The 17,793-nt window shown below is 40.1% G+C and overlaps 1 protein-coding gene across 2 annotated transcripts in view; it reads left to right on the top strand.

Annotated features, from left to right (window-relative positions):
- Window positions 1-17,793, top strand: part of CEP85 (centrosomal protein 85kDa) — a 33,913-nt gene that overhangs the window by 5,153 nt on the left and 10,967 nt on the right. Inside the window, exons 2-7 of one of the 2 annotated variants that reach the window (XM_012646014.1) lie at window positions 1,453-1,525; window positions 5,238-5,390; window positions 11,729-12,423; window positions 13,247-13,380; window positions 13,809-13,926; window positions 15,707-15,892. In XM_012646014.1, coding sequence (XP_012501468.1) covers window positions 1,471-1,525; window positions 5,238-5,390; window positions 11,729-12,423; window positions 13,247-13,380; window positions 13,809-13,926; window positions 15,707-15,892 — 1,341 coding nt within the window. In that variant the 5' untranslated portion in view covers window positions 1,453-1,470. Of the gene's footprint in view, window positions 1-1,452; window positions 1,530-5,237; window positions 5,391-11,728; window positions 12,424-13,246; window positions 13,381-13,808; window positions 13,927-15,706; window positions 15,893-17,793 lie in introns of both variants that reach the window. The other variant, XM_012646015.1, reaches the window with a different exon arrangement.

Raw genomic sequence — 17,793 nt, 5'->3', positions numbered from 1 at the left:
TATGTGAAGAACTGGGATCTTGGAGGATGATACCTTTTCTGTTTTAGAAGCAGTGAATTAGTGAGGGTTTGGATTGTTGTTACTAAGAGAATACTGTAGAGGCCACCAAAGTGCATTAGAGAAATAATACCATGTAACCCTTTTTCCCCTCCAGAGTTGTTTTTCACCTCTAATAATTGTGTTCTCTCAATTGTCCCCAACTGTTTTAGGGCTCTTGTAAGTTCAGAGTTTCTAAATTCATACTTTTTTATCTTCCAGGGACTGTACTGTGCCACTTGTATTGACATGAACTGCCAAGTAATCATAATAAAGACAGTAATTAAGCATTTAGTATGTATTAGGCACTGTTGTAAGTTAATCATAAAATAATTAGGTCATGTCTTTATCCTCATTTTTATATGAAGAAACTGAGGCAGAGAGATATTAAGAAATTTGCCCAAGGTTACATAGCTAATAAATTGCTAACTAAAAGTTTAATGTATTCGAATGTGTTTGTTTAGACTTCAGATATACTTTTGCTGAATTCTCAGCACCTACCCCTAGAGTACTGTAAATATAAATTTTTTAAGGGGTGGGGAAATGGGGAGAAAACCTCTTGTTCCCAGCTAAGGATTGGGGTTCCCCTTATGACCACAAGTTCTGTCCATCTCTGTGTATCATATGACTAACTTTTATTACTGGAAGAATTGAGGAATTTGTTTTATGTTAATCATGATTGAGGCTATAATACATAACTGCTGGTTTGATTCTTTAGTTTCTTTCTTTCTTTCCTTTGTTTCTTTTCTTTCTCTTTCTTTTCTTTGCTTTCTTTGTCTTTCTTTCTTCCTTTCTTTCTTTCTTTTTCTTTCTTTTCTTTCTTTTCTTTCTTTCTTTCTTTCTTTCTTTCCTTTCTTTTGAGACAAGGTCTCACTTTATCACCCAGGCTGGTCTCAGACTCCTAGGCTTAAGTGATCCTCCTGCTTCAGCGTCCCTAGTAGCTGGGACTACAGACATGTGCCACGGTGCCAGGCTTTGGTTCTTTAGTTCTTTTTCCTCTCCATCTTCTCATCATGTCCCCATGGCTAAGAAGATTCATGGCAAAGTTTGTTAATTAAAAGTAATATTTTTGAATTTTGTAACAATTGGAGGGGTTCTAAGACTTTACAGGATCTGTATTGAGAATCTCTGTTTGATTCTAGATTTTCTCTGGTTGGTTTAGGGAAAGAAGTGGGTTGAAATGTTGGGAGTTGCTTTGCCTTTTAAAATATCCTTAGAAGTAAAACATGTGGAATACTTGAATGTTCTATATGGTTTTGACAGTTTCAGTTGAATGGAATTAAAGATAAAGGGAGAGATCTGACTGGTAATTTCAGTTATAGGGAATTAAATATGCTGGGGAGATCTGACTGGTTATTCCTTCATTTTTTTTTTATATGGATTATCAGTACATATGGTTATTTCTTCATTCTACAGTTGGCTCAGATAACTGTGATGGCCATGCAGGAGAAATACCCTGCGGAGAGGATTTCTCATGCCACTTCACCAGGTGAGTAGTTGAGTAGTCAAAGTTTTCTGGGTTGAATTCTGACCTTTGTTCTGTTATTTCATATTCTTTAAGGAAAATACTGAGCAAACAAGCATTCACTGAAATGCTGGTACTAAAAGAACAAGAATAACATGGGGCTACACTGAATATAAAAACAGGTCTCTCTGAGGGAACGGGTATTTATCTCAGGTCCTACATGGCTTTCCACAAGACCACGTGATTGAGAGGGGAGGACACATAAAGAATGGGAACAGAATGACTTTGGAACATAGTTCCATTTGAAATCAGAAAAACACAGCATAAATTACTGTGTTCTGTGTTGTCTTTATTCTCTGGGCGGGTCAGTCATCTGCTGGCCCACAAAGATCAGAATTCTTTTTGAATGCCAACAGCCTTTGTTGGGTTGTCACTAGAGACTTGGGAATTTATCTCTAGAATGGATTAACAAGTTTTTGAAAGCTCAGTAGATATACCAAGTAGATATATTAAGTAGTATGTAGTTGTCACTCAGAATCCATGGGAAATTGGTTCCAAGACCTCCTGCAGATACCAAAATCTGAGAATGCTTAAGTCCCTGATTAAAACGGGGCAGTATTTGCATATAACCTATGCATATCTTCCCATATACTTTAAAACATCTCTAGATTACTTAGTAATACCCAATGCGTTGTAAATATTGTATATATAGTTGTTGTACTGTATTATGTTGTTTAAGAAATAATGACAAGAAAAACAAGTCTGTCCATATTCAGTACAGATGCAGTTTTTTTCCTAATATTTCTGATCTGAGATTGGTTGGATTCATGTGTGTTGAACCCATGGATGTGGAAGGCCAACTGTGTATTAAACATACATATATGTATACACACACACACGTACACACCGCATAGGCATATTAAATAGATATGTTTCAAATAGGAAGTAGTATTTTAGGAAAATGAATTTTTGAATTCTGGGATCTTTAAGAAGACACCACATTTTATGCAACTAAGGGTATGTTTTATTTAACTTAAAAATCCCAGGCCGGGCGCGGTGGCTCACACCTGTAATCCTAGCACTCTGGGAGGCCGAGGCGGGCGGATTGTTTGAGCTCAGGAGTTCGAAACCAGCCTGAGCAAGAGCGAGACCCCGTCTCTACTAAAAATAGAAAGAAATTAATCGGACAACTAAAAATATATAGAAAAAATTAGCCGGGCATGGTGGCACATGCCTGTAGTCCCAGCTACTCGGGAGGCTGAGGCAGAAGGATTGCTTGAGCCCAGGAGTTTGAGGTTGCTGTGAGTTAGGCCGACGCCACAGCACTCTAGCCCGGGCAAAAGAGTGAGACTCTGTCTCAAAAAAAAATAAAAAATAAAATCCCACAGTGCCTTACTCATGGTAGACATTTGGTAGATATTTGGTGGTGTGTTCTCCTAGGCACGCTGCCTTGCATTCAGTAGGCACTATCATAAACATTGATTGAATCAATTCAAGAGTCATTCAGCAAATATTTATTGAACGTCTGCTATGGGCCACATACTGTTTTAGGATTGTACAGTTTCTGTGATGATTATTTATATAATGCAAGTTTTTGGAATGTAGCCATTCCTAACAAAGCTCACTGCCTTTTTGATAGCCTTTTCTCTTTTTTTTTTTTTTGAGACAGAGTGTCAGTCACTCTGTTGCCCTGGCTAGAGTGAGTGCCATGGCGTTAGCCTAGCTCACAGCAACCTCAAACTCCTGGGCTCAAGTGATCCTACTGCTTCAGCCTCCCAAGTAGCTAGGACTATAGGCATGCGCCACCATGCCTGGCTGATTTTTTCTATATATTTTTAGTTGTCCAGATAATTTCTTTCTATTTTTTTTAGTAGAGACCGGATCTCGCTCTTGCTCAGGCTGGTCTCGAACTCCTGAGCTCAAACAATCCTCCCGCCTCGGCCTCCCAGAGTGCTAGGATTACAGGCGTGAGCCACCGCGCCCGGCCCTTTTCTCTTTTTATTATTGTCTCATTCAGATTAATAATGGTCTTAATATTTGATAAGGTTGCTACTGATAGGACATGCAATATAACAAAAAAAAAAATCACCTTTCAAACTTGAATTTTGAAGTAAGTATAAGCCTCTTTAAATATAACAAAACACATTTTCAGTTTAACAAATATCTGGAATTTATTTGGAGTGTGGAGCAAGTGGATGGAAAAGTGGTAGTGGTAAAGAATGGAAGAATAGTAGTAGTAACAGGGAGCAGTTTCCAGGAGGCTAGGAAAATGGTAAAAGAGGACCTCAATCTTAACTATTTCAAAGAGGCCTGGCAAATTTGACACTGACTAGAGAGATAAAGCTGTGTAGACTCACCAAGAGGTCAAATTTCCTTGCTTCTAGCTAGAATTACACCAACTCGGCATAGTAGCATTGGCTAATCTCGTGTACTCAGAAGCTCTGATTGTTGCCTATGTCTTCTGTTAACAATTATTGCAGATTACTGAGTCTGTAAAGATTGGGCAATTTCTTTCAAATTGGGCAGTCCACTATGACCCAAAGAATAGAAGGAGTCTTTGAGGAAATTTAGGTTGCCTTCAAGAGAAAGCAGAAGTAAGGGTAGCAAAAAAGAGGTGAAAGTAGGTTAAAAAGACAAGAGAAGCACTGAAGTTGGAAGAAAGGAGTAAGGCAATTTGTGTTCACATATCATTTGCCTCCCATTAGATCAAAGAGTTTGTGGAACCGTATTTTCTGATTTCAACTTGACACTTTAAGTTAAGTGGAGGATAAGTAGCTGCCATTACCTTTTTTTCCCCTTGGTTTACGTGGATCATCAGACACAACTTAGAAAAATTATAATGGTTTTTAAAAAATAATTTGAATTTACATCTTTGCTAGTATGTTAGTGAATAAGTATCTACTGAACACTTCTTACCAGCCCTCAAACAGCAAGCTTTAAAGTCAAATAAATCTCATTAGTCTTTTTTTTGGTCTTACCTGCTCAGAAATTTTAGTGGTTTCTTTGCATTGCTTTCAAGATAAAGACTTAAGCTCTTCAGATTGACTTTCAAAACTCACCTTGATCTAGATTCACTGATTGAGGGTACCCTGGTTCAGTGAAGCAATGGTTTTCAACAGGGGCCTAGACTGGCTGGTACCCTAGGGATCATTTGGAACTATGTGGGAATTTTTCTGATTTCACAATGATGGTGGAATTGATTGAGGGTTGCTGCTGGCATTAGTGGGTGGGAACCAGGGATGCCAAATCATTGTGTAGTGTATAGATTACACATTGAAGAATTGTCATGCCCAAAATGCCAAAAGCACCATTGAGAAACTCTGTAAGAGGAAATGTGGGTGTTTGAATCGGAAAGACCTGGGTTCAAATCTCAGCTCTCCCCTCTGTAAAATAAGGATGGTAATACTTTTCAATAAGTAGGTAGACAAGATTATGTTGTAAAGTGTTGTGGCCTCAGTAAATGGTAGCTGCTATTAAATATGATTGTTTTTGGTCCCAGTGCCCCTGGATTCATAGTAGGTCTTATTTCTGTCTTTGCATATTCTCACCTTTCATGCGATTTCCACTTAAAATTAACTAGCTCAGAGTAGCTGAAATAGGTACAGGAGAGAGAAAGGGGTGGGGTACTACTATTCTCTCATCAGTTTAAGTGATTTTTAAAAAATGGTCTTATTTTTTAAAAATGGGGTTACATCAGCTGATTCACAGTAAAGGTGGGAAATGCCACTTGTTTCAGGTTCCAGTGTGATTCAGAAGGGCAGTTCTCTGGGGACTGAATGGCAGACCCCAGTTATCTCGGAGGCCTTTCGGAGCCGCTTCAGCCGCTGTTCAAGTGTAGCTGACAGTGGGGACACAGCCATTGGCACATCATGTTCAGACATTGCAGAGGGTAAGTTTGGATTAATGATGTGATTAACCATATGTGTAGTCATTTTCAGGTTGTATTCTAGGTGTGTTTTCATTTCCAGATTGTGTCATTTCTAAAATATTCATAATGTCAGACTATTCAGTCAAGGAGTCTGCTTTGATTCTTGTTACCATATACTTCTCACTTCTGGTCCCTTCATCTCAATTTCCACTGTTTATCGTATCTGAAACAATTTTCTAATAGGTTAACTGGCCTCAAGTCTTTCCTTCTGCCAAATTAATATTGCTAAGAGCCTGATTTTATAGTTTCCCTTTCCTATAGATCTTCAATTATTCCTATAACTTGAGGAATAAAGTGCAGAGGCCTCAGTTCTTCTGTGATCTGTCCCTACCCCACTTATTCAAGCATATTTCCTGCTGTCACCAAGTCTCTTGTCTTACTATGCTATGAAAGTACAGGCCAGTTTTTTGGGTTTTGGATACCTGGGCTCTTTTTTTCCTTCTTTAATCTGGGCTCATTTGTGCTATTCCCACCTCTTCTTGCTCCTAGCTGTGTTGATTTTACTTACTATTCAAGACCTAGCAAAGTGTTCCCTAAAACTTTTCCCATCCCTTCCATTCATTACTAATGGACTTCGTTTTTGCAGTATTTTATCTTTATTATCTCTGCCACTTGTTTGTGCATTTAAATTAAGTAACAACTACCAGGCTTTTATATGGGTATTTTGTTTTTCCATTTAGATGGTGAGTTCTTAGAAGGCAGAGGACTTAATGATAATAATTAATTATTAATACTATTTCTTATATGCTTTGCGATAGGTAAATTTTTTCTATATTAGTTCATTAAAGCACTTAAGAACCCTACAAAATATTTTATTATTTCCATTTTACAGATGAAAAGGGTGAATATAAAAGTGATTGGATGAGTTGATTAAAGTTGTAAAACTAGTCACTTTAGTACTTTATCATATGTTATCATTCAAAAACATATTTACTCCACAGGCCCTAAGATGACCTGTAATCAGAAAGATAATAACGTATTGATGAGAACGTAGAGAAATTGCAACCTTTATACATTGCTGGTGTGAATGTAAAATGTTGCAGGTGCATTGGAAAACAGTTTGGCAGTTCCTCAGAGGGTTAAACATAAGGCTACCTTATGACCTAATAGTTCTACTCCTAGGTATATACCCAGGAGAAATGAAAACATACACCAACATAAAACCTTGTGCACAAATGTTCATAGCAGCATTATTCATAATAGCCAAAAAGTGGTAACAAACCAAAAGTCCACAACGACAAAAAGATGAATAAAATGTAGTATATTCACATACAGTAGAATATTCTTCCTCAGTAAAAAGAAATGAAGTACTGATACATGCTACCTTTTTTCTTCTTTTTTTTTTTAATTTTTTTTTTAGATGTCTTGCCATATAGCCCAGGCTGGTCTTGAACTCTGGGCTCAAGCAGTCCTCCTATTTCTGCCTCTCAAGTAGCTGGGATTACAAGCACATGCCCTGTGCCCGGCTGATACATGCTACCTTAAAAACACATACTAAGTAAAAAAAAGCCAAATGCAAAAGGCATATTGCATGATTCCCTTTATGTGAAAGGGACTAGTCCAGAAGAGGTGAATCTACAGGGACAGAAAGGAAAGTAGATTAGTGGTTTTCTAGGGCTGGAGAAGTTGGGGGAAATGGAACATGAGTGCCAAAGGGTAAGAGATTTCTTTTTGGAATGATGAAAATGTTGTAAAATTGATTATAATGTTGGTTACAGAACTCTGTAAATATACTAAAAACCATTGAATTATACACATCAAGCAGGTGAATTGTATGGTAGTAAATTTTATCTCAATAAAGTTGTTTTTAAAAAAAGAATAAGCTGAGCACAGTTGTGGGTGCCCATGATCCCAGCTGCCTGGGCAGCTGAGGCAGGAGGATTACTTGAGCCTGTGAGTCCAGCCTGGGCAACATAGTGAGAACTTGTCTCAAAAAAAAAAGAATAGAAATGTTTGGAAAAATAAAAGGGGAATGAAAAGGAAAAAAACCCACATCTACAAATACTGATTCCTTGACACCTAGCATTAGTTTTAATAGTCTAACAGCTGTGTGTGCTCAGCAGATACTGAGTAGAATTGAATCATAGATTTTGAAGTACACAGGTCTTTAAAAACCACATAATTCTGTTCTTTTTCCCTGGCAGATAACAAAAGTTCCCCAAGGGGTTAAGTAATTTGCCTAACATCACACAGCTGGTTAGCAGATTCTGGTCTCCTGCCTGTGTAGTAGTCTTTTCCATTACTTGCATAATAAAAATGTTACTGTCAATTTAATTTTGACTTGTTAAGGTTTTGTCTACATGTATAGTCATGGGACCTTTTCATTTTGATTAAGTAATCTGTTTTTTGTTTTGTTTTTTTTTTAAGTCAAACAGTGGTCTGTATTTTTCCCTCTATTGAATTGACTGACTATATTTAATTCATTTACATTGTTGTATATATTATATGTGTGACTCTGTTTTTTATTCCTTTGGGGAAATATATATGTTTTTCCTTTCTAGTGCATTCTTTTAAATTGTAGTAGCCTTGAGATAGGGGCCAAAGCCATTGGTCTAGAATAGCAGTCCCCAACCTTTTTGGCACCAGGGACTAGTTTCATGGAAGATAATTTTTCCAGGGTCTGGGGGAGGGGTGGCAGATCTCAGGTGGTAATACAAGGCCCATAGATCTAGGATTTTTTTTTTTTTTTTAAAGGAACCTAGGTCCCTTTTCTGCTATCTTTGTTATATACCATGATCTTTATCTTAATCTTAACTCTTGCCTAATTTGTTCATGATTCTAGCTTGGAGTCTAGTTAACAAGAACCCTTATGACTGGCAAAAAAAAATATATGTTGTTTATTGTTGTATCTTTAATTGAATAGGCTTTCTTTTGATTCTACCCTTCACTAAGTTGTTTTACCTTGAAGATTCTCAAGGGACAGAGTAGAGGTCAGTACCAAAGAGCTCAGAATGTTTTCAGCTCTTTGCCAAAAACTGAAATTGTTATAAACCAGTACAGGATGTAGACAGAAGTGATTGAGATTTAGCAATAGCTAATTGCCCTTATTGTGAAAAGATTATTAGAAAGAATATGTTGTTTTGCAGGGAGGGAGAGGTGGGGTACAGAGAATGTGGTTGAAGAGAAAAGAGACTTAGAACTATATCCTTAGAGTGGCGAAAACCCAATGATATTGGGAACTGTAGACTAAGGTAAATAGAAATCACACATCACATATGCTAATTTTTTTTTTAAAGAGACAAAGTCTCACTATGTTGCCCAGGGCTGGAGCACAGTGGCTATTCACAGGCATGATGATTGCACACTACGGCCTCAAACTCCTGGGCTCAAGTGATCCTCCCTCCTTAGCCTCCCAAGTAACTGTGTTCTAAAACGCAAACCAGACTTACGGCTTAACTTGAATTTTTATAACAGTTTGTCAGAATCGGGCAGTTTCCTTGATATAAATAAATAAACTCAATAGACAAGTGAGAGATGCTGACAAAGACCTCACCTTAATTTTCTGGTGTGCATGGTCTATTATGTATAGAAAATTAGAAAAAAAACCACATTCTTTTGGGTCAGTTTGTACTTTTTCCCTGGCCTTGGTTTTGGCATTATTTGGGGGGGAGGGTTATCTTAGTTTGTTTTCTGTTGCTGTAACAAAATACCTGAGACTGGGTGATTTACAAAGAAAAGTTTATTTGGCTTATGGTTCTGGAAGCTGGAAAGTCTAAGAGCATGGTGGCAGCTTCTGGTGAGGGCTTTCATACTGCGTCATAACATGGTGGAGAAGTAGAAGACAAGAAAGCACTTGCAAAAGAAGACCACAAGAGTGAGTCAAGCTCACTTTTATAACAACCCACTCTTAGGAGAACTAACTGACTCTCACTAATCCATTCATGAGGCCTCCACTCTTATGACCCAATCACCTCTTGAGGCTTCACCTTTTAAAACTGTTACATTGGTAATTAAGTTTCTACACATGAACTTTTTGGGGACAGACATATTCAAACTATAGCAGGGGCTACGGGCTCAAGACTGAATTTTGTGAGTCTTGAGAGAGAGTGATTCTGTGGATGGAAAATGGAATGAGGTGTTGGCTAAGTTCATCACAGTAGCAACCCTTCGTGTGCCACAATCTCACATTCTTCTGTTCCATAATAACAGTATGGGAGCCAGGGACCCTTGTTGAAAGCTGATATTATGGTGCTGTTATGGAGGATTTCAAGTAGGTTGCTTACTAATCTTGGAAGTCTCTGTGTCCACCAGTTTACCTTAATCTTGTTGACTAGTCCTATACTTAAGTTTTGGGACATCAAAACTGTGTCCTTTATTTCAGTAATTTCCTTCTTTATTCGTCGCTAGAGGCTGATGCATGTTATCAGAAATTATTCAGCTTTTTTGATTTGTTTTTTTAGTGTGCCTTTTATATATCCCCAAGATCATCTGTGTATAGGAAATTAGATACTCTACATACATGGATAAGGCTTGCACATATTCGGTTGTGGGTTTTGTTTTTTTTTTTTTCCAAATACTTATTTATTCCTCCTGTCTAACTGAAACATTTTACTCTTTGACCAACATCTCCCCATTCCCCCTACTTCCCAATCTCTGACAACCACAATTCTGCTCTTTGTTAAATTCTTTTTTAGCTTCCATGTAAGTAAGAACAGGCAGTATTTGTCTTTTTGTGCCTGGTTTATTTCACTTAGCATAATGTCCTTCACATTCATTCATGTTGTTGCAAATGTCAATTTCCCTCTTTTTTAAGGCTGAATAGTATTCCATTGTGTGTGTGTGTGTGTGTGTGTGTGTGTGTGTGTGTGTGTGTGTATGTATGTATATATATACACCACATTTTCCTTATCTGTTCATCAGTTGATTCCATAACTTGGCTGTTGTGAATAATGAATCCATAAACATGGGAGTGCAGGTATCTCTTTGACATACTGATTTCAAATCCCAGAAGTAGAATTGCTGAATCATATGGTAACTCTATTTTTAGTTTTTTGCAGAACTGCCATACTCTTACCACAGTGGCTGTATTAATTTACATTTCTACCAGCAGTGTACTAGAGTTTCATTTTCTCCACATCCTTTTCAACACTTATCTTTCATCTTTTTGATAATTGCCATTCTATCAGGTGTGAGGTGGCCTGCCCATGTTTTTAAGGAGCTGTTTAATGAGAAGATGGTAGCTGATCTATACTCATATAATTCTGGGAAAGGTTATAGTATCTGTCCTCATTATCTGAGTGTGTTCTCTGTTGGTTGATGGGGAGAAAAAAAGAGAAACAAATCGGTAGTCCCTCTGCTCCATGGTAGATGTGCTTGGTTTAGAAAAGAGTACTAGATATAGTTGAAAGGGGAAGAAATTGGTATTCCTTTTCTCCTTATTCAGTTTTCTGCCTGCTGAATGTCATAAATGTGTTACCTTGCATTCCTATCTTATTGTTTGCTTGTAGCCCACTACCCCAGCACATTAGTTCTGTGACCTTGTCCTCCTCAGAGTAGCACTTGAAAGTTGTAGATAGGTAGAAATGTGAACCTTTTGTAGTAGGGCTAATCAGAGAGTTGTCTCCCAAGACTAGGCAGGGGCCAGAGGAAACATAAATCTAGTCTAAAGAAAATGTTAAAAATCACAGTTGAGTACACACAAGGGGACAAGTGAAAGACAAAATAAATAGTATAGCCTCTTGAGAGTGCTCAGTGTGCTACAGTGAAATCTGAGAGTTACTAAGAATAACTTCACATATCCAGGCAGTCAGGTCTGGGGTAAGAGAGAGAACAGAATCCTGACTCAGATGCTGTACTCCCTGCCCTGGATACTGAGCAAGACTATCTAGTTTGCTTTATTCTCTGAATAGTTTAGATTTAGGGGCTTTTGGAGGTCACAGAGGATTCTAGCAGCCATTGGAGAGGATATTATTATTAGATTGGATTATAGCTTAGAGTTGCCCAGCTTCCAGAAGAGTGGGAATGGACTTAATCCATTTCCCTTAAGTAAGTGATTCTTTTTAAAAGTTTGGTTTCGGCTGTGTTTGTTGACTGGCAAGATTTTTTATTCTAGTACAAAGGACAGACTGTAAGTTAAAAGTGAAGCCATTGTTGCCTTTTGTTGGTTTACCATGTGCATGGCATTTGCAATCCTGGAACACATCTCCCAGCTGGTTGCCATGCCTTTCTGCCAGATACTTCTGATGATAGTGCTCTCTCTGCTTGGTCTCAGGACAGGCAAAGAATGGCTGGCATAGCAGTCAAACTGAAGAAAGCTTGCTGCTTTAATTTTGACTTATGGAAGACTATTCTCTCCACAGATTTTTGCAGCTCAAGTGGCAGCCCTTCTTTCCAGCCCATCAAAAGCCACGTAACCATTCCAACAGCCCATGTGATGCCTTCTACTTTAGGGACCTCTCCAGCCAAGCCAAATTCTATACCTGCTAGACCCTCTTCCTCCAAACTTCCTTTGTCAGGGTTGGCTGAAAGCGTGGGGATGACAAGAAATGGAGACCTCGGTGCAATGAAACATTCTCCGGGCCTGTCTAGAGATCTCATGTATCTCTGTGGTGCTACTGGAGAAAATGGAATTGAGCAGTCCTGGTTTCCAGCAGTGGGCCATGAAAGAGAGGAACAAGTGAGAAAGTTTGATATTCCTAACATGGAATCTACCCTCAATCAATCGGCAATGATGGAGACACTTTATTCAGATCCTCACTACCGAGTCCATGTACACAACCCAAGAACTGACACAAACAAGGAGTTGTACAAAGTGTTGCCTGAGGCCAAGAAAGCACCAGGCAGCGGGGCAGTATTTGAGCGGAATGGACCACACCCTAGCAGCAGCGGGATGCTCCCTTTGGGACTCCAACCTGCTCCTGGGCTCTCCAAGCCTCTACCCTCTCAGGTATGGCAGCCGAGTCCTGATACTTGGCATCCCCATGAGCAATCTTGTGAACTCAGCACTTGTCGGCAGCAACTGGAATTGATCCGCTTACAGATGGAGCAAATGCAGGTACAGGCCCTTGTTTCCTTGGATTTAGAAGGTTCTTTGTGGTTCTTAGAACTTTATAGCTCTTGTCTTACAAGTTTTGACTTTAAAGGAAAAGTCATTGGGATTTGTAAGAAAGAAGATGTTTGTAGACAGGATAAGGCTTGTGTGAGCTGTTGGTGGTCTGATTAAACACTATATAGGTTTGCCAAAGTAGAGAGTTACAAGGGAAAACCTGAAAATGTAGAACACTAACAGTGATTGCATACTAACTATATTCCAGTCAATAGGTTAAGTACTTTCACGTACAGAATCTTATTTAATCCTCATAGCACACTGATGAGGTAAATGTAGAAACTTACCAGGATCTTAACCAGGATCTTAAAATAAGTAATCTGTCTAGGTTCACAAAGCTGGTAAGTGGCAGTGCTAGGGTTTAAACATCTTTGAATCCCTGTTTTCTTTCCATTGTACCACTTTTGTATTTTTCTTTTAAAAAGTCCTTGTGCTGCTGAAGAGTGGGAAGGAAGGGAGCAGACATATTCTCCTTCCTTGGTTGGTAAGGACATCTTAGCTCCTGAATTGCCTCTGTTGCCAAATAATAAAAGATAACTGACCTTTTCTTAGAAACTAGAGCCTTTCTGAGCAGGGAGTGTTCAGTTGGCAGAAATCTCCCTGACAGGTTCTTTCCAGTCATACATCAGAGCTAAAATTATTTCATAAACATTGGGCCTTATCAGGCTGAGCCAAGCTGGGCCTTCACCACAGACCCAGCTGAGTACTGTTCAGGTGTTTTCACACATTTGTGGGTCAAGATCAAGCCCCTCTGTGCTTGCTTGTTTTTCAGCTTCAGAATGGAGCCATCTGCCACCATCCTGCTGCTTTTGCTCCTTCACTGCCCATCTTAGAACCAGCACAATGGATCAGCATCTTGAACAGTAATGAACACCTTCTGAAGGAAAAGGAGCTTCTCATTGACAAGTAAGAGGGGCAAAGGGTGCCAAAGAGCCAGCCTCTACTCTCCCAGGCCCCATTAAGGGGACCTAATGAAGTCTTCCCAAGGGCAGTGCATCCCCCTCTGTTTAGGCCCGTATCTTGCCTCATGGTAGAGATTGTTAAGCAGCCTAGTCTTGTGTCTGACTAATGTGATAAGCCAGTTGTGTATCTCTGCAGGGGCCCTAGGGAGTGCCTAAAGGGGGAAGCCGGTTAATTTCAGCCAATCTTACCTCATTTCCCCTCAGTCATATTTTTCATTTGTTATTCCTTCTTCGACAAAATAGTGACGTCCAAAATCCAAGGTCTTTGCTTACATAATAGGGATTGAACTCATCTGTTTAAGGAGAGTAGGGGCTCATACTATGAGGGGGTTAGTGTCAGGACCCCAGACCTGATTCTACTGGCTTTTGCAGACAGAGGAAGCACATCTCTCATCTGGAGCAGAAAGTGCGAGAGAGCGAACTCCAAGTCCACAGTGCACTTTTGGGCCGCACTGCCCCCTTTGGGGATGTTTGCTTGCTGAGGCTACAGGTAAGTATTGGCAACCGGCATGGCATTTTGTTTGTCATAATTTAGTGTCTTCCTATGCTTAGCACCATTAGATATCCAGGAGATGCAAAAGGGATCAAGTGATGTAGGTATCCCTGCCCTCAGAGAGTAAACATGGTAACTGTAAAGCACCTTTGCCATGCCCTTGTGGGGACAGAAAAGGCTTGAGGGAGTAGTACCAGGTGAAAGTCCAGATGCCTTGGTGGTCAGGACATACTTGGAAGAAAAGGAAGGCAGAACAAGGTAGATATTAAGGTCCTAGAGTTGGGTCATGTTCTGAGAAGTCTTTTAATCAGCCAGCCCTGGCCAAATGGAGGGAGAGGCAAAGGTAATGGGGGATTTAGAGTCATTCTCATTTTTATTTGTCCATGTCTAGGTATAACTGAAGATAACCATATTCTCACTGAGATCAGTGGTTGTGGGGGTTGAAGGCTTGAAAACAAGCCTGTTTTGTTGACCAAGCTTCTGCAATTTGGGCTTGCTGTTGTTTTTTTGTTTTGGGGGGTTTTGGAGGTTTTTTTTTTGAGACGAGGTCTCACTCCGTTGCCCGAGTAGAGTGCAGTGGCATGATCATAGCTCACTGCAACCTCAAACTGCTGAGCTCGAGCGATCCTCCTGCCTCAGCTTCCTGAGTAGCTCACACTACAGGCGAGTGCACCACCACGAATGGCTAATTCTTCTATTTTTTTGGGAGAGGGTGTCTCGAAATGTTGCTTAGGCTGATCTTTTTTTTTTGAGACAGAATCTCACTCTGTTGCCCAGGCTAGAGTCCCGTGGCGTCAGCCTAGCTCACAGCAACCTCAAACTCCTGGGCTCGAGCAATCCTACTGCCTCAGCCTCCCAAGTAGCTGGGACTACAGGCATGCGCCACCATGCCCAGCTAATTTTATATATATATATTTTTAGTTGTCCAGCTAATTTCTTTCTATTTTTTTTAGTAGAAACAGGGTCTCGCTCTTGCTCAGGCTGGTCTCGAACTCTTGAGCTCAAACAGTCTGCCTGCCTCAGCCTCCCAGAGTGCTAGGATTACAGGCATGAGCCACCACACCTGGCTGCTTAGGCTGATCTTGAACTCCTGGCCTCAAGGGATCCTCCCGCCTTGGCCTCCCAAAATGCTAGAATTACCGGCCTAAGCCACTATGCCTGGCTTGTAATTTGAGCTTTCTAGTGTTGCATATTAGACAGATTATAGTACTGGCTTTGATGCCTAGTAGGCCTGTTAAGGCAGTATTCCATCTCACAGAATCAGAATATTAGAATGGGAAGGGCCCTTACATAAAATCTAGTTCAGTCCTCTGCTAATGAAAAAATTGAAATCCAAGGAGGAAGAACTTACCTGAGATCATATAGAGAATGAGTGGAGGGGAGACAGGCTTTGAGCCCAGGTCTTCTGATGTCTTATCTTGTGTTCCTTCCATAATATTGCAACTCCTCAGGTATTGCTTTAATACAGTGGTTCTCAAATGTGACCAGGCATCAGAATCACTTGGTGAGCTTGTTAAAACACAGATTATTGGGACCCATCCCTAGAATTTCTGATTCAGTGGGCCTAGGTGTTAGGCTCAAGAAATTGAGTTTCTAACAAATTCCAGCATCAAGTAAAGCTGATACTGTTAGTCCTAGGACCACACTGTGAGAAGCCCTGCTTGAAGACATTCTAGGAGAAAGGTAATATTTGACCATGAAGTGTGCTGGCAGTAAGTAAAGTACATGGGATTTTAAGGGTTAGGGAACAGTTATATATTGAGAATCTCTCTGGCAGGAATTGCAGCGAGAGAACACTTTCTTACGTGCACAGTTTGCACAGAAGACAGAAGCCTTGAGCAAAGAAAAGATGGAGCTTGAAAAGAAACTGTCTGCTTCAGAAGTGGAAGTCCAGCTCATCAGAGAGTCGCTCAGAGTGGCATTGCAGAAGCATTCTGAGGAGGGGAAGAAACAGGAAGAAAGGGTGAGCTGAGGAGCTGATAACTATCTAATTCACAAAGGAGTTGGCAGTCAGCTCACTCTTCCAAAGCCTAGGCGGTTTCTGGACCCTATTCCTGGAACCAAGTGAAGCCAATTGGGTGAGACCCTCCACTGATTGCTCACATGGAACTGGTCTATTAGAAATGGAACCCCTCCTTTCTGCTTTGGCTCCACAAAACTACCATAGTCAGGGAACACTGTATAATCTCTCACTGTCCCAGGTTGTGATGTGCTGCCAGCTGGCCTGGGTAGAAAACCAGCCTGAGCAGTCATACCAGATGGCACTGTTGCAAGATGTTAAAATACCTGTGGTATTTATTGACTCTGCTTTTTCCTCACTATGTCTAAAAAGTAGAGAAAAATTCCGTGTGTACAGCTAGTTTGGGAGTTTATTTTTGCCAGTGCTCTTAGAATTGCCTTAGGGAAAGATCGGTCATCATTAGAGAAGCTAGTTTAAAATCCTTTGGTTTTGTCGATACCTCTCAATTCACAGCTTACTCTAAAGCACATGTTCTTGGGGGACCAGTTTGGTAGTTTAGTTCTAGACTGCTTGTATCAAAACAAATGTGTTTAAAAATCACTTAGCTATCTTGTTAAAATTGCAGATCCAGATTCAGTAGTTCTGGGAGACAGCCTAAGATCCTGCATTTCTAACAAGCTCCCAGGGGATGTTAGTGCTGTTGGTAGAGCAAAGACTTAGAGAGCTTGTTAAAAAAGAAAATTTTAATTAAAATAGTATCTAATTTAAATAAATGCCAGTAGGTTTATAATAAAAATTACTAGTTCTGTACCCTAGTCCAACCCCACAATGGTATCTCTTCAACTCTTCTCTTTATCCTGATACATACCTCTGTACAGTTGACCTTTAAACAACACGTGTTTGAACTGCGTGGGTCCACTTATACGTGAATTTTTTTCAACCAAACACATCAAGGGATGCAAAACCCAAGTATATGGTAGGCCAACTTTTTCATATACTCAGGTTCCACAGGGCTGCCTGTGGGACTTGAGTATGCACAATAGGTGTAGTAGATGTATGCAGGCGATCCTGGAACCAATCCCCTGGGTATATAGGGGGATGACTATATTTCTGAATAGTATGCTTTTCTTGAGTTTCTTTGGTGAATTTTAGACATCTGTTTTTGTTTCATAGATACAGTATCTCATCTTTGACAAAATTGATGATAGCTTTTTTCGATGCCTACATCTGCTTATAGTGTTTCTTACTTCCTTCAGGTCCTTTTTTCTGTTTTGGTGTCTTTCACCAAAGACACCAAGAGAGTGTCTTTAGAGACTTGATCGTTGAATGAGTGGGCACTCATATTTAAGAAAGAAACATTTAAAAGCTATATGAAAGCCCTGGGTTCATGGTAGTTGCCTGTTGGACTTTACTGTAGGGTCAGACTTAGACTGCCCTTTTCACCTGGGAACTTGAAATCTAGATGTCGTTTCTCAGCCTCTAAAGAAGAATCTTCAGCCTGCTCCCTGGTGCAGAGGCTGGGTGCAGGAATACTTTTGGCCTTTGGATTCCTGATGCTGGGAAGGAGATTGGGCTTAGAGTCCCACAGTTCTATACATAGATTTTTACTTATACTTGTTTTCAACCCAGTACTTCACCCTGTCTCTCTGCTCTGACTGGTATCCCTGAGTCTAGAATCTCATTTGATTTCTCCAGAGAATAAACCTCTAGTCTCCTGTTGGAGAAGCCCAGAGTGAGGGTGTTATTTGCTCACTTCGATATAGACTTCCAGTGATTCCCCTATTTGTCAGGTCTATGGTTGATACCTCATTCCATAGCTACCTGGTGCTTCAAGTTTAGAGTCCCTTAGGACTTGTGAGGGGCACATTGTCATCCATGTTGTCTGTAACTCCCACTGCACCTCT

This window comes from Propithecus coquereli, unplaced genomic scaffold (genome assembly GCF_000956105.1).
Source record: "Propithecus coquereli isolate 6110/MARCELLA unplaced genomic scaffold, Pcoq_1.0 Scaffold239, whole genome shotgun sequence".
Lineage (NCBI taxonomy): Eukaryota > Metazoa > Chordata > Mammalia > Primates > Indriidae > Propithecus > Propithecus coquereli.
Note: the sequence above shows the minus strand (reverse complement) of the source record. Positions and strands in the feature narration are given on the sequence as shown.